The sequence below is a fragment of the Dasypus novemcinctus genome, chromosome X (genome assembly GCF_030445035.2).
Source record: "Dasypus novemcinctus isolate mDasNov1 chromosome X, mDasNov1.1.hap2, whole genome shotgun sequence".
In the NCBI taxonomy this organism is placed as follows: Eukaryota; Metazoa; Chordata; class Mammalia; order Cingulata; family Dasypodidae; genus Dasypus; species Dasypus novemcinctus.
Window position 1 is genome coordinate 62,537,496 of NC_080704.1, and position 26,501 is coordinate 62,563,996.

The 26,501-nt window shown below is 39.9% G+C and overlaps 1 protein-coding gene across 5 annotated transcripts in view; it reads right to left on the minus strand.

Annotated features, from left to right (window-relative positions):
• Positions 1–26,501, minus strand: part of PHF8 (PHD finger protein 8) — a 188,980-nt gene that overhangs the window by 130,551 nt on the left and 31,928 nt on the right. For all 5 annotated transcript variants that reach the window (XM_071213375.1, XM_071213376.1, XM_058291465.2 and 2 more), the window contains exons 3-6: positions 5,094–5,179; positions 4,615–4,723; positions 2,149–2,309; positions 1,396–1,537 (exon numbers count right to left, since the gene is read on the minus strand). In XM_071213375.1, coding sequence (XP_071069476.1) covers positions 1,396–1,537; positions 2,149–2,309; positions 4,615–4,723; positions 5,094–5,179 — 498 coding nt within the window. The remainder of the gene's footprint in view (positions 1–1,395; positions 1,538–2,148; positions 2,310–4,614; positions 4,724–5,093; positions 5,180–26,501) is intronic.

Here is a 26,501-nt window from a genome sequence, read left to right on the forward strand (position 1 = left end):
GCTAAGGTAAAGGTATAAAATCTACTGGTTCCCACAAGGTGAGGGTCAGTTAAGACAGAAAGTAAGTTCACTCCACATAATCCAAAAGGCTAAAGAGGACACTTATTCCTGTTTAAGTCTAGGTGACATCCTCATTCTACTCAGTTCCAGAAGTCCCAAGTCCTAGCTCCACAGCTAAACATATCATTTCCTCCATGAAGCACTCAAATTTCCCTCTCCTCTGCCCCCTCCCCCTCACCCCTGCAGCCCACTCACTTGGCACTTTGTTTGTAACAGCTATTGTACTGTACCCGTCTTCTTTAAGAGGAACCATTAAAGAAACCTCTCAGGGCTCAACTCCAGGTAAAGAGGTGCTTCTCCCAAACATCGAATTGCTTTTATCCTATATAAAACAACCAGTCTTGTAATATCATGCTCCCCTCTTTGCTCTGACCTTCAGGAATCTCAGTGAAAGCATTGCAGCCTATCTCTATCAACTACCCAAACGTTCACACATGTATTTTGTGTGCAGACTACCCCCCAGATGCATCCATCCTATTTTCCCACACTTATTTTCCTTTTGTTCCAATTTTCTTTTCTCTGTCCTGTATAGTCTATATCCCTGCAAGCTACCTCAAATAGTCTTTCAGAATGAAGTGAGGAATGAATAAATATAACTTCTCAAAAACCCTCGGATTGTTTAATTTCTTATGTTAAAACCAACAGTAAAGGTTCTAATGTTGTACTATGGTTATGTGAGATGTTATCATTAGGAGAAACTGACGGAAGGGTATACAGGACTTCCTTGTACATTTTTTGTAACTTTCTATGAATCTATAATTATTTCAAAATAAAAAGATAAAAAGAATCAGATAGTAACTTCCTAAGGAAAAAAAGGTAAGTTACAATTTCTTGGTATTTCCCACAGTCCTAATCACAGAGAAGACTAGATATCTATTGAGTGAATGAATCCAGATAGAATCATTTAAGTCACTCATTAAATGTAAGCTTTTTCCTTTTTTTTCTTTTTAAGTCTAAGAAACCTTATCTTTAGAAAAATTACCTGGGGGTAATTTTAGTAAATCTATTTCCAGGGACAAAGGATTTATCCTGGTAGTTAAAGAGTGTTCACACTATAAGTATCAGAAAATTGTCTACGAAAGCTGTCTTAGGTCTTGAAAGAGAAAAATTAATTAATATAGCTACTGTGTTATCTGTCCAATGCTAGAAATTGTGAAGGAAAAACATGGTTTAGTTGTTATACTGACAGTTGGTATCCTCAAAAGTATAAACGAGCTCCCCATCCCAAAGGAAGAATCCACCAGGAGAAAGGGAAAAAAATGCTAATATATACTTAGCGTATCATAAGTTCCAGAAACTATGTTAGGCTATTTTAGTAATCCCTGCCCCTCCTACCTGGTATCAGAGAATTCCAAACTAATGACATTGAGGACTTTCTCTCTCTTCCCGCTGTAATAATATTTCACAAAATCGCCAAGCTTCATCTTGCAGTCAGCCTGACGAGTCACATCAATCACATCGATCTCTTTCTCAGAACCTGGGATAAAGAGACAGGTTCTGCATCAAGTGGTCTCAGTGACTGGGGAAGAGTCTCTCATCTACTCATCAGTCACTAGAGTGGTTTCACACTCCAAGCTCCTCTCCTTAGACACTGTATGCATCTGTGAGTTTGCAAGCAGAATCTATCCATACTTTCCTTAGACCTATGTGCTAGGTCCAGGACTGCCAGGGCTATGAAACCATCTGACACACAGCCTTACCCATAGTGCCTTAGCTACCTACTTGGGTTCTGCTTCCTCACTTCTTTCCCTCTACCCCAAAAATCATGCCCAGAAGACAACTGATATGTAAGGACAAGAGTAAACGGTTTTCTTATCTTCAGAGGACAGAGACCATGATCCCTATAATTCTCCAGATTAAAAAATGGGGTATAACCTGGGTTTTCTTTTTGGAATATTAGGAGGAGGAGGAAGAGGAAACCAAGATTTTCATTCTAACTGTGCCAAAGAATGACTTTGGGCAAGGCAACCTCATTTTAGATTTCTAAGATCGCTATAAAGGAAATAGAAAAGGTAAATTGAAAGGAAGGAATACAGGTCTTGACAGGAGTAAACAATGTCACAGTTAAAAGGGCCTGCAGTGTCTTACCAACATAGTGTTCCACATCCCGTACAGTGAATGATGGTGAGGGCAGCGTCATCCCCAATCCATCCTTCTTCAAGACCAGGATGGGCACACTGAAACTATTCTCTTCCAGGAATTCCACTGTCAGCTGACTTCCAGTGGGCTTCAGAATCACTTCATCTGAGCTGTGGGCCACATGAGAGAAAATCTGAGCCCCAGCAGACCTGTCCATTGAAGGCCTCACTGGATGCTGCCATTCACACAAACAGTGGAGCCTTCTTGAGGGGACCTAAGGTAGGTTGGCAATTAATGGTATAAAACTCATGTGCCAGGGAAGAGATGACCTGTACAGAGCAAGAGGCCACACCATTGGCCCCCACCATTGGTGGAGTAATCAATAACAGATGGGACCCATCCCCTTGTTATTAGCAAGGGGGAGGAATAATTAACAGTTTAAAAGGTAACCACATGAGGCAGAGCACACTCTCTCTGTCTAAAGGAGTCCATACCAAATCTTGGGGTGTATTTCCATCTTTCTGCCCCATTTCTCAGTAAGCTCTGTTCTTTCCCCTATTTCCCAAATAAATTCTTTTTACTGGCCTAACTTAAAAAAAAAAAACAAAGTAAGAGGCCAGGTTACAGACAAGAAAGGGAGCTAAACCCAGGATATCCTGTCAATAGGGTGTTCTTCTCTGGATGAGAAAGAAAAAAAAATCAGTCAACAGTCTCACCAGGAGGAAAAGACATATCTGACAATTTAGCTGCTTTATTCTAACCCAGAGCAACAATCATCCCATATAAAAACTGGCAAATAAAGAGAAAATACTGATTTAAAAAGCAAAATCAATTTTTACAATCACTTTCTCAACATATATACATAATTAACCAGAAAACAGTTTTTAAAGAATCATAAAGGAGAAATGACAGACTATTTGCTATTTGATAAGTTGTGTTGGGACAAACATCTGAAAAAAAACAAACTCAATGTCTACCTCACTCCTTACATAATTCTAGATAGAGCAAAGTTTATATTTAAAAAAACAAAGCCTTAAGAGTATTAGGAAAAACATGGAAGGACCAGTACTTATTAAAAATAGTAAATTTACATAAAAATGATATATTTCTGCAAGGAAAAAGTTTAAAAACTAACACAAACTAGGAAAAGATATTTGCAATAATTATGACAAAGGCCTGTTTTAATTAATATATAAAAAGCTATTATAAGTCAGTAGGAGAAGAGTCAGTAACCGAACAGAAAAATTGTCTAAGATCAGAACCATGCAGTTAACAGGAAAACAAAATGGCTTATAAATGTACAAAAATATACTCATCTCCTTCATAACTAAAGAAAAGCAAATGGAAACAAGATTTAATTTTTTATCTTACCAGAAAGGCAAAGATAAAAAATAAACAGTATTTTGCCAGGATACAGAAAAACAGGCATCCTCTGTCATTATCTGTGGGAGTATGAAATGATATAGCCATTTTGGGGAAAATTTGGCAATATTTATAAACATTTTTAAAGTATCTAATCTTTGACTTAGTAATTTTACTTTTAGGCATATAAATCTACTGATATACAATACTGGAATCTACTTAAATGAGAGGACTGGTTAAATAAATTATATATATCCATACAATGGAATACTAAAAAACCATGAAGAAAAGAATGAAAAACATATGTTTGTGAGCTTACAGATAGATATCCAAGATATATAATTTAGGTAAAAAAATAAACAAGATGCGGAACAACATAGAATACTTCCTATATATATATATATGTATAAAGAAAAACATACATTTGTAAATATAAACGCTATTTCTGAAAAAACTCACAAGAGATTGGTCAACTTCAGGGAGGGGACCTGAGGAGCCTGGGGTAGAAAGGAAATTTACTTCCTTTAAATAAACAAGTAAAACAAAAAGTATTAAGTTGAAGACAGTTATAAATCCAAATAGCACTAAAATAAGCTGAAAATGGTCCAATGAATTAAAAAACAAGCAAAAGAGAGTGTTTTATTCATTTAATTTATTTTTAATAAGACCAACTTAATGAAAAAAGAAAGGGAAAAAGGTCTTTTTCTTGATTATATAAGAAATACATGACCAATTTTTTTTTTATTTTCTAAAAGAATTTCCTCTCCTCTACAATTAGAGAGTTAAACTTTCTGATCTTTAAGACTCCTTCTGGTTATAATATTCCTTCAGTGCATGAAAATATCCTCTCCAAATACTGCCTCCCAATCTGCCAAAAATTTCTGCAAGTGGACCTGAATGTACTCTGCATATTAAACAGAATTCTAACTATGGTTTCTTAGAAACTGACTGAAATAGAAGCTCTCTCCCCAGATGGAACTCACAGAGCCCTGAAGACTCCCCCAAATTGGGGAGGCACCGATCAAGACACATTCAGTGGGCAAGTTGGGAAGAGATGAATTTCAGTTTCCCAAGGCCCTGGCATTCACTGTTTCTCAGGGCAAGTGTCCTCACCTGTCAAAAGTCCTACTCCGGAGCTCTCGAATGAATGTAGGGCTCCCAGTCTTCACTGGCTTTGTCTTGTGTGTATCATGCCCTTTTGAAGATCCACGGCGTTTTTTCACTAAGCCAGGAAAAGACATGAGACCATGAATCAGAATGGCCATGATTTATGGTTCCAAGAGCAAAGGGCTTAGCAGATCTTGTTTCTCTTATAATCTAATATCCCCCTTAGACCATCTGGAGTGAACAACTGCCTCAGAGATCAAGAAGGTGAGGTTGGGTGCATCCTCTGGGGATTCCCTAGGAAGGAAGGGAGGTGCAGGCATGCATTTCTGCATTCTCAATGGAGCAGCTCCTGGCTTGTGGGCTGGCACAGGCTTCTGCTATTTCCTAAGAGAGATGAATCTGAAGAACTCAGGCAAAGGCTGAGCTTCCTTTACTTTGCCTTTCCTCTGGACCCCCTTCTCTTGGAAACTCCAAGATCTACTTACTAACAGAAGGCCCATGTAAGACCTCACAGTTGGGGCAGTGGTAGAGGTCAATATCAGCAGCCTTCTCCTCTTCAACACCAACACAACTGGAAAAGAGAAAACCGGCCAAGATTTATAGACATTTTATTTTTCATGAGATCTAAAACTGTGTTGTCCAATACAGTAGCAATTAGGCACACATGGCTTATTTATATTTAAATTAATTAAAATTAAAGTTTAAAATTCAGTTCCTCTATCACACCAGCCATATTTCATGTGCTCAGTAGCTACATATGATTAGTGGTTACCACACTGGGCAAATTAGAAAACATTTTCATCAATGTAGAAAGTTTTATTGGACCATATTGGTCTAAAAGAATTATGACAGAACTAAAAATGTATACACAGTACAACTTCATTAAGATTCAGAATGGGCGGCGGACTTGGCCCAGTGGTGAGCGCATCCGTCTACCACATGGGAGGTCTGCATTTCAAACCCCAGGCCTCCTTGACCTGTGTGGAGCTGGCCCATGCGCAGTGCTGTTGTGCACAAGGAGTGCCGTGCCACGCAGGGTGTCCCCCGCATAGGGGAGCCCCACGCGCAAGGAGTGCGCCCCATAAGGAGAGCCGCCCAGCGCAAAAGAAAGTGCAGCCTGCCCAGGAATGGTGCTACACACACGGAGAGCTGACACAACAAGATGACGCAACAAAAAGAAACACAGATTCCTGTGCCGCTGACAACAGAAGCGGACAAAGAAGATGCAGCAAATAGACACAGAGAACAGACAACTGGGGTAGTGGGGAATGGGGGAGAAATAAATAAATAAATAAAAAGATTCAGAATGGTCAAAGCTGGAAGAGACTCTACAACAGTGCTGCAAACAGAAATACAATGTGAGTCAAATACGTAATTTTGAAAATTGAAAAAGTAAAAAGAAATAGGCAAAATTAATTTTATTTTCCTTAACCCAATATATCCAAAATATTATAATTTCAACATATAATCAAAGTTTTTAAATTTATTGAGATTATTTTACTTAATGAAAAGGGCTGATAGAATATTTTATAATCAACAGTGAAGGATATAGGTAATTATTTTTCTCTTCCTTATCTGTAATTTCTAATTTTCTACAGTGAATATGTGTTACTTATCGCATATGCGAAAGTCTAAGAAAGATTTAGTTTTGAAAATTTTAGTTTGTACATATATGAGGTGGTAATCTCACAAAATCAAATCCTTCCTCACGAAGAAGTCATCACCAGCCCTCCAAATACCTTTGGCTAAGATTAAGCTCCTAAAATCCTTGGGTTAGCACACAGAGTAGGGAACATAAAATAGGGCAGAGCTCAAATTATTTCAGCCAAATTATGCTCACAAATTGACTTCTTGGGATCAGGACCCAACCACCTTCTAACACTGTTAATCCTGTGGATGTAAATCTGTTGCATATCAATAAAGTGGGTATATCACAGTGAACTTTGTAGGGCAATTTAAGGATTCAATCAGATAATGTACATAAAGTACCCAGCACAGTGAACAAAGAGCCTGTTACATAGTAAGTTATCAAGAAGTGATTGCATCTTCAGGACCTTGTGTATGGCAACAGTTTCTTAGACTTTTCACCCAAAGCACAAACAACAAAAGAAAACATAGATAAATGGGACCCCATCAAAATGAAAAGGTTTTGTGACTCAAAGGACTTTATCTCAAAGTAAAAGGACAATCTATATAATAGGAAAATATATTTGGAAACTACATATCTAATAAAAGTTTATTATCTAGAATATATAAAGAAATCCTTGCACTTAACATCAAAAAAACCAACAACCCAATTAAAAAATGGGGGGACTTCCTGGAAGATGGCATCAAACTAGGTAGCCAGGGCTCAACTCTCTCACAAAAACAATGGAGGAAGGGCAAAAAGCTATCAGAAGGAGCTGCTTTAGGGATCTGCAGACCAGGAAAGGGAGAGTGCAGCATATCATTCAAGAGGGAGAGGGACAGAGATACAAAAAGACCAAACAAAATTTTAAGTTATTTGCCCCTGTGGCTGGGAACTGCACATATACCCCACCCTCAAGCCTCAGTAAAACCCTTGGTTCACTACAGCTAACTGAGTGGGGAAAGAATATGATCCCTGGGAGAAGGTAGGGTCTGGAAGAGAGCAGAGAGTAGTTTCTCTTCAGTGAGTTTGCCCAGCTGAACCCTCTTTGAATCTCAAAAAAGACCAGTCAGTCATGAAGTAGCCCCAAGGTGAAAGGAAAGGGGATTTGATTCGGCAGGCTGCCACACCCTAGGAGAGAGAGGAACTAGGTCAATGGGGGAGAGGAGGGGCAGAGACAGGCCCCCAACTGCCCTTTGCTTTTCCTTATCTTTTTCTACTAATACTTACTTTCTTTAGCCCTGGAGAGATAGAAGCCAGGAAAGATAGCCAGCAAACTGTTCAAAGCCCAACTCGTGTGAGGGAAAGGGGTGGGGAGAGCCAGATAAGGTTTAGGAAGCCTACCTAAACTGAGAGTGGGTGTGGCTCAGTGTAGGAGGTCCTGCCTCCGATTAACTAGATCCCTGGTTCCACTCCCCGTCCCTCCTAAGTAAAGGGACCCAGAGAGTGTGATCTACTGTGTTGTCAGGCAGCCAGTTGGCACCTTACGACAGGGAACTTATAGACTGGTGTTTTTTGTTTGTTTGTTTTAGTTTTGTCAATCTGTTACTTTATATTTTTTATTTTATTTTTTTATTCTTTATTTTAATTGTTAAAGTCAAGTACCTTTCCTGTGGAGGGCAGGCTACAGGGTGATTGATTGATGAGCACCAGCAGCCTGAGATGGTTCCTAGGGGCCTAAGAGGGAAGCCTGTTTTTCCTGGGTTGTTTTTGTTCATTTGTTGTTTGTTCACTTATTTTGTTACCATATTTTCTTCTATTATTTTTTCTCCTCAGTTTATTTCTTTTCTTTCATTTTTTTCTATTCTGTTGCTTTTTGTTTATTCCGCCTTTTCTAGTTTGGTCTTTTTTTTTCCTTTTCTTTTTTTTTTCTTCTCATCTTAACTGGTCTTTTATTTTATTCTATTTTTTCCTTGTCTCATTTTTTATTCCTTTGTATTTTCTATGATATTTTTACTCTTATTTATTTTTCTGGGTTTTTATGGTTCCTTTTCTATCTTTTTTTTTTATTATTACTACTAATCTTTCCCTTTCTCTCTTTCCTTTTCTATGGTCTTAATATTTTTCAAGGGAGCACAACTACAAGGATATAGAAAAAGTGGAGCCAGATGTCAAGAAGGAAACTTAACATAAAACAAAACAAAATAAAACCCTAGAGTAGAAAGAGAAGCTAACCACCTGAATAAGTACATCAAGATAAACAGATGCCTAGATGCCAACAAAAAATTAAAAGCCATAGTAAGAAACAAGAAGACATGGCCCAGTCTAATGAACAAACTAAAAAACAGGAGGAGATGTAGAATGTGGAACAATAATCGAGGATGTCCAATCAAATATTGTGAATCAACCCAATGAAGTGAAGGAAGACTAAAAGGATTTTAAGAAGACATTGGGGGAACATACTGAAGAAACTGTAAACATAAAAAGATAATGAACCGGATGGTGATGAATAGCACAATGCAAGAAATCAAAAATACACTGCAGACTTCCAGGATGATGGCATTGAAGTAGTTAGGCAGAGCTCAACTATCTCACAAAAATAACAGAGGAAGGGCAAAAAGCTATCCAGGGGATCTGCTTTGGGGATCTGCAGACCAGGAGAGTGCTGTGCAACATCCAGGAGGGAGAGGGACAGAGTGACAAAGAGGCCAAATGAAAACTGAGTTACTCACCCCTGTGGCTGAGAATGGCACATATACCCCACTCTCCAGGCTAAAAGCCTAAGTAAAAACCTTGGTTCACTGCAGCCAATTGAGTGGGAAAGACTGTACCCTGGGAAGAAGAGGGGTTTGGTGGAGGGTGAGAGTGGTTTCACTTTAGTGAGTTTGGCCAGCTGAGCCCCCTTTGAATCTCAAAAAAGACCCCAGTTAGTACTGAAATAGCCCCAAGTGGGGGCCGGGGGCGGGGGGCAGATTTGATCAGGCAGACTGTCACACCCAGCTGCCCTGGGAGAAAGAACTAGGTCAGTGAGAAGGTAGGCAGAGACAGGAGCATAACTAGCATGGGAGAAAAGGAAGCCAGGCTCGATATCTGGTGAACCATTAGAAACCCAATTCACCTTAGGGAAAGGGAATGAGAGAATCAGATGAGCTTTCAGAACCTTACTGAACTTGTAGAGTGGGTGTAGCTCAGTGTAGGAATGCCTGCCTCACATACAGGAGGACTCTGTTTCAATTCCTAGCACCTCCTAAGAGAAGGGATGCAGACCAAGATCCACTGGGTTGTCAGGCACCCAGTTGGTACCTTATGACAGGGAACGTATAGATGGAGACTTTTTGTTTGTTTTAGGTTTCTCAATCTGTTATTTTTTTATCTTTTTTTTTCTTATTCTTTATTCGCTAACACCAGGTACCTCACTTGTGGAGGGGGGCTGCAGGGTGATTGATTAATGAACACCAGCAGCCAAGACAATTCCCAAGGGCCTAAGAGGGAAGCCTGTTTTCCTTGGGTTGTTTTTGGTTTTTTGTTTGCTGTCTTTTCTCTTTCTTTCTTTTTTTCTTTTCCTTATTTTTTTGTACTTAGTTTGTTTATTAAGACTCAGGAGGAGATGGTTTCAGCAAGATGGTGTTGGTTTACATGTGTACTCCCCAGCTCTCTCACAAAAAATGGCTGAGAAGCAGCAAAATCCTACCTGAGTGAGCTGTTTTGGGAACCCACAGAGCAGAAGACTTCATGGCTTCGATCTGGAGGGAACTGGACAAAGAGATAAGGATGAGAAAACTCGAGCCTGGTTTACAGATGGTTCTGCATGATATGCAGATACCACACAAAGTGGACAGCTGCAACACTGTAGCCCCTTTCTGGGACAACCCTGAAGGACAGTGGTAAGGGCAAATCCTCCCAGTGGGCAGAACTTCGAGCAGTACACCTGGTTGTTCATTTTGCTTGGAAGAAGAAATGGCTGGAGGTATATCTGTATACTAATTCATGGGCTGTTGCCAATGGTTTGGCTGGATGGTGAGGGACTTGGAAGGAACATGATTGGAAAATTGGTGACAAGGTCTGCAGAAGAAGTATGTGGACAGACCTGAAAATATTTGTGTCCCATTTGATTGCTCACCAGAGGGTGACTTCAGCAAAGCAAAGTTTTAATCAATTGGATAAGATGACCAACTCTGTGGCTAATGTCCATTCTCTTACCCCAGCCACTCCTATCATTACAAGTGTTTGAGTCATCCTAACAGTCAAAGAACCACAGCTGGCTGAGGTGCTTGCTGAGGGTAACAGGAACATGGAATGGGTAGTGGAAGAAGGTAGTAATAAATATGAACTTCATCTACATGACCAGTTACAAAAATGAGGACTACAATGGTAATGCATCTTCCTGCCTTGCTTTGTTATGAGTATGATTGTATACATACATAAAATGATTATCTTTGTTTTCTTCCCTAACCTTTTCCTTAACATATGACAAGCAGTATTAGTTTCATGCCATTATATTTAAGGATGTCGAGTTTAAGAGTGACTATTACCCAAGGACTTGCACCCTATTCTGTAGGGAATTAATGCATTTCCAGTTGTATGCAGGACAGTTGAATATTGTTAGGCAGAAATATATATACATATGCATGTCTATTACTTTTACTTAGAGACTAAGTATGGTTTAAGGTGATGTGTATGGTTGCCATGTTGACAAGGGGTGGACTGTGATGGTTATGCTAATGTGTCAACTCAGCCACGTAATTAAGCCCAGGTGTTTGGTCAAGCAAGCACTGGGTTAATTATAATACAAGGACATTTATGGACTTCAGTCATCAGTGACTTAACTGCATAGATGGCTGATTACATCTAAGAATAACCAGGGAGATTGCCATTGGCAATGATTGACATTTTATCCAATCAGTTGAATGCCTTAAAAGGAGAAGTGATTTCAGAATTCAGAGAGAATTTTCCAACTCATCTTTGGATAGCCATCACCTCCTGGGAACTCATTAAGGATCTTCACTGGACCTTCATTGGAGCCCCTGGTTTGTAGCTTGCCTGTGGAATGTGGACTTGTTCATCCCCATGGTCACATGAGAGAATTTCATAAAATCTCATACTATTTTCAGATATGTACTGTTGATTCTGTTTCCCCAGAGAACGCTGACTAATATAATAATTAAGAGAATGAAAGAATATAAGAATCAACTCAAAATGGATCAAAGACCTAAATTAAAAGCCAGGAACATAAAACTACTAGAAGAAAATGTAGGGAAACATCTTAAAGACCTTGTGGTAGATGGTTGTTTCTTGGATCTTATACCAAAGCACATGCAACAAAAGCAAAATTAGATAAATAGCACCTCCTCCAAATTAAACTTTTGCAGTGCATAGGACTTTGTCAAAAGGGTGAAAATACAGCCAACTCAATGGGAGAAATATTTGAAATCATGTATCCAATGAGAAATTAATTCCATGATATAGAAAGAGATGTTACAACTCAACAACAAAGACAAACAACACAATTTAAAAATGGGCAAAAGACTTAGACTTTTATCCAAAGAAGAAATACAAATGGCAAAAAAAATACATAACATGAAGATATGTTCAACATCACTAATTATTAGGGAAATGCAAAACAAAACTATAATGAGATATTTCATACCTATCAGAATGGCTAGTATTAAAAAGAGAGAGAACTACAAGTGTTGGAGAAGATGTGGAGAGGTGGGAACACTTATTCACTGTTGGTGGGAATGCAGAATGATACAGCCACTGTGGATGACTGGCAGTTCCTGAAGAAGCTGAATATAGATTTGCCATGTGACCCTACAATACCACTACTGGGTATATATCCAAAATACCTGAGAGCAGTGACACAAATAGACATCTGCACATCTGTGTTCATAGCAGTGTTATTTATGATTGCCAGATGGAAATAACGCAGGTAACCATTAAATGACGAATGGATAAACAAACTGTGGTGAAGTCACACAATGGAATATCATGTAGCAGTAAGAATAAATGAAGTTATAAAACATAAGATAACAAGAACAAACCTGGGGGAAATTATGTTGAAAGATGCAAGCCAGGCACTAAAGGATAAATATTATATGATTGTGTTACTATGAATGAAATATATTGTGTAACATAGTGTATGGTTCCATTTATATAAAATGTAAATATAAATCAATTTATAAAGATGAAATTTGATGATTGGTTATGTAGGGCTAGGGAAGACATGCTAAGGGCTGTGGAGTTTTTCTTTTTGGAGCAATAATTCTAAAACTTTTTGTGATAATAAAAGCACAACACTCTGATTACACTAAAAGACAATGACTATACACTTTAGATAGATTGTATGGTATGTGAATATAATGCAGTAAAATTGTTTCATAAATAAATAATTGTGTAAGAATAGCAAGAAATAGCAGCTATGTACAGCAGGGGGGAAATAGAGACAATGAGACATGAAGAATTTTCTTGTTTTTTTTTAAATTATTATTATTGAAAAAATTAAAATGCTCTAATAATGATTGAAGTAATGAATGCACAACTATGTGATCATACCAGATACCACTGATTGTGCTGATTGTGCACTTTGGATAAACTATATGCTTTATTAATAAGTATGAATAAAACTGATTTATTTTTTAAAAAACTAGTGAAAAGGCAGCCCACAAAATGGGAGAAAATATCTGGTAACCTTCTTTTCAATAAGGGCCTAATATCCAGCATATACAAAGAAAGCCTATATCTTGAAAATAAAAAGATTAACGACCCATTTAAAAAATGGGCAAGTGATCTGAATAGACACTTCTCCAAAGAAGAAATACAAATAGCTAAAAAGCACATGAAAAGATGCTGAACATCACTAGATATTGGGGAAGTGCAAATCAAAACTACAATGAGATATCATCTTATACCTCTTAGAAAGAGGGCTATTAAAAAAACAGGACTACAAGTGTTGATGAGGATGTGGAGTGAAGGGAACACTCATCCATTGCTGGAGGAAATGCAGAATGGTGCAGCCATTCTGGAAGACAGTTTGCTGGTTTCTCGGGAAACTAACTATTGAACTGCCATATGATCCAACAATCCCACATCTGGGTATATACTGAGAAAAATTCAAAGCAAGGACACAAATAGATATATGCACACCAGTGTTCACAGAAGCATTATTCACTATCACCAAAAGTTGGAAGCAACCCAAGCGTCCACCAACAGATGAATATATAAGCAAATTGTGGTCTACACATACAATGAAATATTACTCAGCTGTAAGAAGGAATGCAATATTAGCACATAGGATAACATGGATTAATCTTGAAGACCTTCTGTTGAGTGAGGCAAGCCAGTCACTGAAAGACAAATATTATATGACTTCACGGATATGACTTAAGCAAATTGGACAGACTCACAGAGCTACAGTCTGGAAGACAGGTTAACAGGAGACAGAAAGGGAGTAGAGGGTAGTGAGTCAATGTTCAAAATGGGTAAAATCTATGATAAGGTAGAAGGGTGTGGTTGGGCAGTGGATGGGGGTGAGAGTGGTGCAGTGATGTGACTGGGTTCCATGGTGCAGGAATGTAAGGGGGAGTAGGGTTGGGGGGTTGGGTTGGACTATCCATGGAACTTGGGAGAGGGTTAGAAGAAGGAGCAGGTGAACTCTGGGGATTTATAGGTCTGTGTTTAAAACTAAGATAGTAGAAAGATTCTTTTGGCAAATATGGCAGCGAGGGTTACTGGTATAGGGTGTTGGGTGTGAGGGGATATAAGGGATAGGGTGCTCCTGGGGTAAGCCTCTATGGAACATGAAAGTGTTTATCTTGTCATGTGTTATCTCAGTGGGTGGAGAATCACACAATAAGCAAGAAAATAAACAAGAAAATACTAAACTCTCATCCTGGGCAGTCCTGCTATGTTCTCAATTAGAGTAGAAAGGAAATCTTGAGAACATAGGCAATGGGTAATAAAAGAAAACTGACCAATATATCATGCCCTCAATATTATTGCATGTAACTATGAACATTATTCTTCAGAATTTGAAACTTGGTTGTTACCATAGGTTCCGAGGAGAGAGGGAGGAAAGAATAGAATATATTGAATACAGGACATTTTTAGGGTATTGGAATTGTTCTGCATGATCTTACAATATCAGATACAGGCAATATTAAATTCTGTCAAAGCCTATAAATGTGTACAGTGCACCAGCAAGATGGCAGTAGAGTAGGGGCTCCTAGAGTCAGCTCATGCTACAGAGCAGTTAGTAATCACCCAGAGTTATCTAAAGTACCTTGTTGGGGTTTCCAAGAGACCAAAGAGCATCCTGCAACATTCATGAAAGAATGGAAGGAGGAGACTGCCCATGTGCAGAGAAGGTTCCTGAGAAGAGCATTCCACACCTCAGAGGCTGTTGTCCACCCTCTACTAGTGGTACAAAAAGCCTCAGAAGCTATTCCGTGGCTGAAATTGGAAACTCCACTTCCAAAAAAGGTGGAGGAAGAGACAGCTGGGCACCAACTTCAGCTACTGTTTAGTAAATTCAGCTGGCTAAGGTATAATCCTAACAACAGCTAAAGTTTGAACCTGTCCAGGTCAGAAAGAGGCCAGTAGTCACTATTTTAACTCTGCCCCAAAATGTGAAGGGAAGCAGGGCAGACTGAAAACCACAGCACTGGTACAAACTGACTTCTTTCCTTCCAGACTGGATTGGAGCTTGAGCCTAAAGGCCAGCCCCACCTCCAGCAGGGAGGAAGCTGGAGGACCTATGCCAGCCTCTCTGGGAAAATAGAGGCCATGTCGCGGAGGCCAATGCTCCTACTACTTTGGCAGTATAAGCTGCCTCAGGAGCTATTCTGTGGCTGGAGTTGGAAGTTCCATTTCCCCAAAAATGGAAGGAAGAGATGGTTGGCCACCAATGTCAATTACTGATTAGTAAATTTGGCTGGTTAAAGTATAACCTAAGAACAGCTAAAGTTTGAACCTCTCCTAGTGGGAAAGAGGCTGGTAGCCATCATTTTGACTCCACCCCCCAGCATGAGGGGAAGCGTCTCTGATTGAATATCACAGTAACTGTAGGTAACTGCTTCTTTCCACATAGATCAGTCTGCAACCCTTGCCTAGGCTTTACCCCACCTCTGACAGGGAGGAAGCTGGTGGGACCTGTAACAGCCTCTCTGGGTAACTGCAGGTACACTCAACTGGCACAGACTGAATAGTCGTAAGTCTACCAGTGACAAGTGCAGTTATTTTGGACCCACATAGCATAGATTGCTGCCCACACCTGCAGCTCCATCCCCACCCCAGGCAGAGGAAGAAGGGCATGTCTTCATCAGTCTCTCTGGGCAACTACAGTCTAAGCCTGCATGACCTGGATTATTACACACAGCTGTGGCTCTGTCACTAACTCTGGCAAAGGAGAAAGGTGGGAGAGGATTCATCAGTCGGTGGGGCAATGCGGGTAGCTTGAACCTCCACAGTTTACAGAACCAAATACCTCCTCTGATCCTACTACACAACCAGCAAAGGGAGAAAGGACAAAAAAAGTCCTAAACTAAAGAGAGAAAATACGCCCAGAATTAATACATACAGTAAGCCAGATGCAAAAACACCAAAAAACCCCCCACAAAACTACAATCCATACCAAGAAACAGGAAGATATGGCCCAGTTAAAGGAACAAGGTAAGATTCTAGATGACATAAAGGAGCTGAGACAACTAATCATAGATGTTCAAACAAATCTCCTTAATAAATTCAATGAGATGGCTAAAGAGATTAAGGATATTAAGACACTAGATGAGCAAAAAGAAGAATTTGAAAGCATACATCAAAAAATAGCAGATCATACAGAAATGAAAGGCACAATAAATGAAATTAAAAATACACTGGAGTCCTGTAACAGCAGATTTCAGGAGGCAAAAGAAAGAATTGGTGAGCTTGAAGACATGGCCTCTGAAAGTGAACAAACAAAAGAACAGATGAAGAAAAGAATGGAAAATATTGAAGAAGGTCTCAGGGAACTAAACAAAAGCAAAAGATATGCAAACATATGTGTCATGAGTATCCCAGTAGTACAAGAGAAGGGAAAAGGGGCAGAAGGAATATCTGAAGAAATAATGGGTCAAAAACTGCCCAACTCTATTGACATCCATGTCCAAGAAGCAAAACATACTCCCATCAAAATAACCAACTCCAAGAGACCTACTAATCAGAATGTCAAATGCCAAAGACAAAGAAAATTCTGAGAACAGCAAGAGAAAAGCAATGCATAATATATAAGTGATACCCAATAAGATTAAGTGGTGATTTCTCATCAGAAACCATGGAGGCAAGAAGGCAGTGGTATAATATATTTAAGATACTGCAAGTGAAAATCATCTAGCCAAGAATCTTTTTTTAAATTTTATTTTATTTATTCATTTTTTTAAAAATATTACATTAAAAAAATATGAGATCCCCATTCACCCCCACCACCCCCACCACCCCCACCTCACCACTCCCCCCACAGTAACACTCTCCCCCATCATCATGACACATCCATTGCATCTGGTGAGTACATCTCTGGGCATCGCTGCACCCCATGGCTTGCGGTCCACACCATAGCCCACACTTTCCCACGTTCCATCCAGTGGGCCATGGGAGGACATACAATATCCTAGCCAATAATCTTATATCTGGCAAGGTTGTCTTTCAACAATGAGGGTGAGTTTAGAATATTCACAGATAAAAAGAAACAGAGTTTATAACAAAGAGACCGGCCTTGCAGGAAATACTAAATGGTATGCTACAGTCTGAAAAGAAAAGACAGGAGAGAGATGCTTGGAAAAAAGTCTAGAAATGAATATCATATCAGTAAAAGTAACAAAAAGTTTTTAAAAATCGGTGAAAATAAATATGACAGATAAAATGCAAAGGTCAAAATGGGTGAAACAGGCTTTAGAGTAATAACATTGAAACTTAATGGATTAAACTCCCCAATCAAAAAATACATACTCAGTGGGAACATGGCATCAGTTAGCAGATAAGTTCAGTGCTCGCAAAAAAACAGAGGAGAAAAAGTATAAAGCTGCCAGAGCGACCTGCTTTGGGAGTCAGCAGACCAGGACAGCACTTCAGAGCTCCCAGGAGGTTGAAGGATGGAGAAACAAAGAAGCTGAACCAGCAAACTGTGAGTTGCTGAACCTCCTGGCCACCAGAAAGGACTCCCGTTTCCCATACCCAAGATCTTCATTGATGGCAAAACCCACAGCGCATTTAAGCTGACTGAGAGGAGACTAGTTGTCTTTCTTCCTGCCAGCAGTTGCAAGGGAAGAGGGAGGGGGCCAGACTAAAACAAAGGAATACATAGAGAGATACACCTCAGTGGAAACACCAACAAGCACCATTTGCTGGCTGGTCTGGAAATTATGTGGACAGAAACTGCTTTTAGCAGGAAGCAGCTTTGGCTCGATTGATAGAGCATCCACCTACCACATGGGAGGTCCAGGGTTCAAACCCAGGGTCTCCTGACCTGTGTGATGAGCTAGCCCATGGGCAGTGCTGATGCACGCAAGGAGTGATGTGTCACATAGGGGTGTCCCCTGTGTAGGGGGGGCTCACGCGCAAGGAGTGCATCCCCTAAGGAAAGCCACCCTGCCCAAAAAAAGCACAGCCTGCCCAGGAGTGGTGCTGCACACACCAAGAGCTGATGCAGCAAGATAATGCAACAAAAAAGAGACATAGATTCCTGGTGCCACTGACAAGAATACAAGCGGACACAGAAGAATACACAGAAATGGACACAGAGAGCAGACAACTGGGGTGGGGGGAAGGGGAGAGAAATAGATTTAAAAAAAAAAGAAACTGCTTTTAGAGCTCTCTACTCAACCTCTGGGAAAAAGTCTGCACCCCATTTGCAAGTCCAAGGCATGATTTTTTTTAACTTAAGCTGAGCAATTTTAAAGAAAGTATAAGTTGAACCAAATATCAAACAGCTATGAAAAAATAATAATAGGCAAGAAAGAGAAAGTGGCCAGCACAGTAAATTCACCAACATATCAGATGACTAGACACCAGCAAAAATTTACAAACCATACTAGGAGACAGGGAGAGATGGCCCAGCCAAAGGAAAAAAACAAATATTCTAAAGAAATTCAGTATTTGAGAAAAATAAGTAATGAAAATCACACAACTCTCATAAATCATTTCAAAGGATTGAAAGAAAATATGACTAAAGAGATAGAGGATATTAAGAAGAAACTGTGTGGCATAAAGAACAATTTAAAAGTCTGCAAAGAAAAGTAACTGACCTGGGAATGAAAGACACAATGGATAAAATTAAAAATACATTAGAGGGAAGCAGATGTGGCTCAAGAGATTGGGATCCTGTCTACAATATGGGAGGTCCAGGGTTCGATTTCTAGGGCCTCCTGGTGGAGAAAGCTGGCCCGCACGGCAAACTGGCATAACCGGAGAGCTGGCGCAGCAAGATGACACAACAAGAAGAGACACAGAAGACAGACAATAAGAGATGCAGAAGACGAAGGAGCTGAGGTGATGCTACAGATTGAGCACCTCTTTCCCAATCTGGAAGGTCCAAGGATCAGTTTCCAGGGGTCACCAAAAGAGAAGACAAGCAGACACAGAAGAATGCACAGTGAATGGACACAGAGAACAGACATAGAGGTGGGGGACAGGGAGAAATAAATTTTAAAATATTTTTTAAAAACAAATTAGGAGGCGCATAAGAGCAGATTTAAAATGCCCAAACACCTTTCCTCTTTTTTTCTTTGTTAATCTAGTTAAGGGTTTGTATATTTTATTGATCTTTTCGAAGAAACACCTTTTGGTTTTATTTTTTCTAGTGCTCTCTTTTTTTCTATTTTATTTAGTTCAGCTCTGATCTTTGTTATTTCTTTCCTTCTACTTCTTTTTGGGTTTGTTGTTATATTTCTAATTCCTCCAGGTGTGCAGTTAGGTCTTTGACTTTAGTTCTTTCTTCTTTTCTGATGTGTGAATTTATGGCTATGAATTTCCCTCTCAGTATAGCTTTTACTGCATCCTATAAGTTTTGATATGTTGTGTTGTCATTTTCATTTGTTTCAAGGTAGTTACTGATTCCTTTTGAGATTTCCTCCTGACCCACTGTCTAAGACTGTGTTGCTTAACTTCCATACCTCTGTGCCAAATCTGGTTCTCTGGCCCTTGCAGATTTCCAGCTTCATTCCACTGTGGTCACAGAAATTACTTTGTCTGATTTCACACTTTCTGAGTTCACTGAGAATGTATATCCCACTGCATTTGGGTGTAGTGTTCTGTATACGTCTATTAGATCCAGATCCTCAAATGTATTATTCAAAGTCTTTGTTTCTTTATTGATTGTCTGTCAATATGTGGGGCACTGGCTCACCATGAGGGCACTCACATGGACACTCGGCTTGCCATGTGGGCACTCATGCAGGCACTCAGCTTGCCACGTGGGCACATGGCTCACCACACGGGCACTCACATAGGCACTTGGCTCACCACATGGGCACTCGGTTCACCACATGAGCAACCACATGGGTACTTGGCTTACCAAGCCAAGCAGGCACTCGGCTCACCATGTGGGCACTTGGCTCACTGCATGGACACTTGGCTTGCCTCACAGGCACTGGCTCACCCTGCAGGAATGCTTTCTCCTCTTCTTTTTCACCAGGAGGCCACAGGGATTGAACCCAGGTCCTCCCATATGGGAGGGAGAAGCCTTATCACTTGAGCCACATCTGCAGCCCTCTTTCCAGGTTTTTGCTGTGTTGATCTCTCTGTGGGCTTCTCTATAAGGCATCCAGTAATAGGATTGAGACTCATCCTGATTCAGTTGGTTGCATATTATCTAAAATAATATCTTCCAATGGTCTCATGTACAGCGGGTTCACACACACAGGAATAAACTAAGCTTAAGAATATGTTTTCTTGGTGTTTATGTGTGATGAATCTGGACTCAGATGGGATCTTCCTTCATAAGACTTTCATGCTAATGTGCTGGAGGTGCAGTTAACATTGGGGTTTAAGATATATTTAGGGGATTTGAATCTCTGGACTGACAATGTGATAGCCAGGTCCTGAGCCTCAACAGACTCCAGCACCTACAATATGATTTATTGGACTTACCACACTCAGCTAAGATGGAGTTGAAGAAGGACAACCACCACACCATGGAGCCTAGAGTGATTGCAACTGAGAGTGGGAGGATTGCATCCAGCATCCATGTGGAATCTGAGCCTCCTCTTGACATAGAGGTGCAATGGACACAACCAATCCAATGTCCACATAGAAGAGGTGGCATTGGATTGGGAAAAGTGGACATGGTGGCTGATGGGTGTGGGGAAAGGCAGGAAGAGATGAGAGGTGGAGGCTTTGGGACATGGAGCTGCCCTGGATGGTGCTTCAGAGGCGATCACCGGACATTGTAAATCCTCGCAGGGCCCACTGGATGGAATGGAGGAGAGTGTGGGCCATGATGTGGACCATTGACTATGAGGTGCAGAGGTGCCCAAAGATGTACTTACCAAATCCAATGGATGTGTCATGATGATGGGAACGAGTGTTGCTGGGGGGGGGGGGGGGGGAGAGGTGGGGGGGGGGTGGGGTTGAATGGGACCTCATATGTATATTTTTAATGTAATATTATTACAAAGTCAATAAAAAAAAATAAATAAATAAATAAATAAATAAAAAAAAGAATATGTTTTCTGGGGTACATAATTTAACCTTCCACATTTGGTACCAGGAATGTGTAAATTTGCTCAAAAAGTGACACTACAATTGAAAACACAGCTGTAACTGGAATCAGCACCTGGTTAAGTTTATATTAATCCACTGTCATTCTCCAAGTTCTATCTCTTTTCTGCACACTCCAAATAGGAAACTTGAGGGAGAATGTAGTGGGAATCACCACCCCCCTTTAGTATTTCTTGAGGGCAGGTTTCTTATTGGCACACTCTCTTAGATTCTCTTTATCTGTGAATATTTTGAAATCTCCATCATTTTTGAATGCCATCTTTGTATGTTTTGGAGTAGGCCTGTTGGGATTTATACTGTTTGGGGTTCACTGTACATCCTGGACATGTACATCCATCTCTCTCAATAGGTTTGGGAAACTTTCAGCCATTATTTTCTCCAACACTCCTTCTGTCCCCTTTCCCTTCTCTTCTCCCTCTGGGATGCCTATAATGTATGTTTGTGCATTTTGTGTTATCACTCAAATCCCCAAGTCCCTGTTGAATTTTTTCTATCTTTTAATCTATCTGATCTACTATCTATCTGATTTCAGATGTATTGTCATCCACATCACTAATTCATTCCTCTGCCTGTTCAAATCTGCTGTTATGTTCTTCCAGTGTATTTTTGATTTCTTGGGTTCTGCCATTCATCACCACCATATTGGTTATCTTTTTATGTATGCTTATAATTACTTCAATCTGTTCTCCCAGTGTTTTCTTAATATCATTAATCTCTTCCTTCACTTCATTAAGTTGGTCCATGATATTTGTTTGGACAGCTTTGATTAGTTGTTTGATATTCTGCTTCTCTTCCTGGTGTTCAATTTGTTCATTGTACTGGGCCATGTGTTCCTGTTTCTTGGTATGGTTTGTAATTTTTTATTGCTGTCTGGTCATCTTTTTATCTTGATGGGACAGGACCAGATAGATTCATAGATGAATTCTACCAAACATTCCAGAAAGAAGTAAAACCAATCCTGCTTAAACTCTTCCAAAAAACTGAAGTAGAAGGAACATGGCCTAACTCATTCTACAATACCAACATGCCTAATACCAAAGCCAAACAAAGACACCACAAGAAAGGAAAATTACAGGCTCATTAATGAACCTAGATGCCAAAATCCTCAAAAACATACTTGCTAATGTATTCAAAAGCACATCAAATGAATTATAAACATGACCAAGTGGGTTTCATAATGGGTATGCAAGGATGAATCAACATAAGAAAATCAATCAATGTAATACACCACAAAAACAGTTCAAAAAAAAATCACAGGGAAACGGACTTGGCCCAGTGGTTAGGGCGTCCGTCTACCATATGGGAGGCCCGTGGTTCAAACCCCAGGCCTCCTTGACCCGTGTGGAGCTGGCCTATGCGCAGTGCTGATGCACGCAAGGAGTACCCTGCCACGCAGGGGTGTCCCCCGCATAGGGGAGCCCCACGCGCAAGGAGTGCACCCTGTAAGGAGAGCTGCCCAGTGCGAAAGAAAGTGCAGCCTGCCCAGGAATGGTGCCACCCACACTTCCCATGCCGCTGACGACAACAGAAGCAGACAAAGAAACAAGACGCAGCAAATAGACACAGAGAACAGACAACCGGGGGAGGGGGGGATTAAATAAATAAATAAATAAATCTTTTTTTTTTTAAATCACATGGTCATATCTATAGATGCAGAAAAAGCATTTGATAAAATATAGTACCCTTCCCTGATAAAAACACTGCAAAAGATAGGAATAAAAGGAAACTTTCTCAACACGATAAAGCCTATCTATATATGAAAAACCCACAGCTAACATCATATACAATGGTGAAATCCTAAAAGCTTTTCCCTCTAAGATCAGAAACAAGACAAGGATGCCCACTACCACCACTCCTATTTAACAGTGTATTAGAAGTACTTGCTCAAGCTCTGAGGCAAGAAAAATATTTTAAAAAGGCATCCAAAATTGAAAGGAAGAAGTCAAAATTTCACTATTTGCAGACAACATGATCCTATATAGAGAAAGCCTTGAGAAATCTACAACAAAGCCTCTAGAATTTATAAAAGAGTTCAGAAAAGTCACAGGTTATAAGATCAATGTGCAAAAATCAGTAGCATTTCTGTACAACAATAATGAGCAATCTGAGGAGGAAATCAAGAAAAAAATAACATTTACAACAGTAACTAAAAAAATCAAATACCTAGGAATAGATTTAACTAAAGATGTAAATTACTTATACACAGTAAACTACACAACACTGTTAAAAGAAATCAAAGACTTAAATAAATGGAAAAATATTCCCTGTTCATGAATAGGAAGACAAAACATCATTAAAATGTCTATCCTACCCAAACTAATCTACAGATTTAATGTAATCCCAAAATAATCAAAACAGCATTTTTTACTGAATTGGAAAAACTATGAAATTTTGAAGGGCAAGAGGCCCTGAATAGCCAACACATACTGAAAAAGAAGAATGAAATCAGAGGAATCACACTACCTGACTTTAAAACATACTACAAAGCTGCATTGGTCAAAACTGTATGAAATTGGCACAAGAACAGACATATGGACCAATGGAATTGAACTGAGAGTTCTGATATAGATCCTCGCATATATAGTCATCTGATATTCAACAGGGCCACCAAGCCCACTCAACTAGGAGAATGGCCTCTTCAAAAAATGTGCTTGGAGAAGTGGATATCCATATCCTAAACAATGAGAGAGAAACAACATCTCACACATTATACAAAAAACAACTCATGATGGAACAAAGACCTAAATATAAGAGCCAAGACCATAAAGACCTTGGAATATAACATAGGTAAGCATCTAGGAAATGGCTTCACCTCAAAGGAGATTGTCAAGAAAGTGAAAAGACAGCCTACTCAATGGGAGAAAATACTTGGTAACTGTATCTGATAGAAGCCTAATATCAAGCATTTATAAAGAAATCCTATATCTCAAATATAAAAGACAAGCAACCCACTTAAAAAATGTGCAAGTGATCTGAACAGAGATTTCTCCAAAGAAAAAATACAAAAAAGCACATGAGAAGAAGCTCAACATCACTAGCTACTAGGGAAATGCAAATCAAAACTACAACGAGATATCATCTTACCCCCATTAGACTGGCGGCTATTAAAAAAACAGAACTTCAAGTGTTAGAGATGATGTGGAAGAATGGGAACCCTCATCCATTGCTCATGGGAATGTAGAATAGTCCAGCCATATTGGAGAACAGTCTGGTGGTTCCTCAAAAAACTAACTATAGATTTGCCATATGACCCAGAAATTCCACTGCTGGATATATATATACCCAGAAGAATTGAAAGCAAGGTCATGAACAGATATACACACCAATATTCACAATGGCATTATTCACTATTACCAAAAGTTGCAATCAACCCAAATGCCCATCAACAGATGAATGGATAAACAAAATGTGGTGTATACATACAATGGAATACTACTCAGCTGTAAGAAGGAATACAGTACTAACACACAGGAAAACATGGATGAATCTTGAGGACCTTATGTTGAGTAAAGCAAGCCAGGCATGGATGGACAAATACTACATGACCTCTCTGATGTGATTTAAGCATATTGAGCCAACTCAGAAAGCTGGAGTCTGGAAGATAAGTTTACTGGAAATAGAAAGGGAGAAGGTTGTGAGCCAACACCCACATGGGCAAAATCTATGATAAGGTAAAAGTGAGTAGTTGTGCAGTGAAGGGCTATGACAGGGGAGTAGGGATACTATTGGGTTGGGTGGTGGAAGCTTGACAGTGGACTAGGGTGGGGAGGATAAGTCAGATGGTCCATGGAACTAGGGGGAGGGTTGGGGGAGGAAGCAGGTGAACACTGGCGATTGGCAGGTACGCTGTTGTATTTGTTAGCCAAAGGGGTGCTGATGCAAAATACCAGAAATTGGTTGGTTTTTATAAAGGGTATTTATTTGGGTAGGAGCCTACATATATCAGGCCATAAAGCCTAAGTTACTTCCCTCATCGAAGTCTAATTTTCCCTTGGAGCAAGATGGCTGCTGATGGCTGTGAGGGTTCCGGCTTCCTGGATTCCTCCCTTCTAGGGTCTTGCTTCTCTCTGGGTTCAAGGTTCCTTTCTTCCTGGGGCTGGCTTCTCTTTCCTCTGTGAGCTTACTTCCCGGGGCTCCAGCTTAAGTGTTCAGCCTCAAACTCCACATCAAAATTCCAACACCAGAAACCCTTCTACTCTGTCCTTTGCCATGCCTTTTATCATCAGTGGGTGGGGACTCAACACCCTACTGACATGGCCCAATCAAATCCCTAATCATAACTTAAGCATGCCTAGGTACAGACCAGATCACAAACATAATCCAATATCTATTTCTAATTCCTAACCATATCAAACTGCTACAGTGGTTGAAACTACAACGTTGAGAAAACTCTTTCGGCAATATGACAAGGAAGGGTTACTGGTTTAGGGTGTTGGATAGGGGGGACATTCGACACAGGGCGCACCTGGGGCAGGCTTCTAGGGAGTGTGTGAGTGTTCATTTTGTCATAATGTGTTATATCAGTGGGTGGAGAACCATATAATGAGCTGGAAGGTGGTTTACTAACTACCATCCTAGGGAGGCACAATATGTTCTCAAAGAGAGGGGAGGGTGCAGAGCATGGGTGGTTCCTAATAGGGGAGGACAGACTTGTGTGTCAAGCCATCCGTGTTGTTGCAAGTATCTATTCATCTTGTCCTACAAGCAATGAAGCCTGGTGGTTGCTGTGGGCCGGAGGGAAGGGGGAAAGAAGAATAGAATAGATAGAAGAGGGAGTAGTTAAGGGGCAATGGAAATGTTCTCCACGATCTTGCAATGATAGATACAGGCCATGTTAAATTTCACCAACATTTTATAAAAGTGTATGGTCTAAAATGCAAACCACAATGTAAACTACTGACCATTGTTAGTAGCTATGTTTTCGATATTTGTACATCACTTATAACAGCTGTACCATCCACATGTAAAAAGATCAATAAGGAAGGGAGAAAAGGAGGAGGATGTTGGGTATATGGGAATCCCCTATATTCTGTATTCGACTTTACTGTGACCTAAAAATTCTTTGAAGATATAATTGAAAAAAACAAGCAAGACACTGAGGAAGAAATGGAAGAAATTGCCACTGTACATACAGGACAACAGTTATTACAGCGATGAAAGGCAAAACATCAAAAATTTTTTAAAAATATTTTTCATTTTTTTAACACCCCGATTTTTTTTAACTTCATTTTAGTTTTAGTTTTTCTAAATTATTATGTATTTTATTTCTTATGTCTAAGCCTATCATTACTATCTCATTTTCCTATTAACTGAATTTGGCAAGACACTTGGCTTCATTTTTGAAGAAGTTTTGGATCACAGAAGGGTTCAACCACAACAAGGGAGGAGCATTGGTGTGGAGTGTCAGTGATAGGAGATACATGAGAGGAAATTCACCTGGGCACACATATAAGGTATATAAATGCATTCAAATGTTCATGGGGCATTGCCACAGTGGGTAGAGATTCACACAACAGCTGAAAGAATATTGAATTCCCATCCTGGGGAGCTCTGCCACATTCTCTAATGGAACATCAACAAT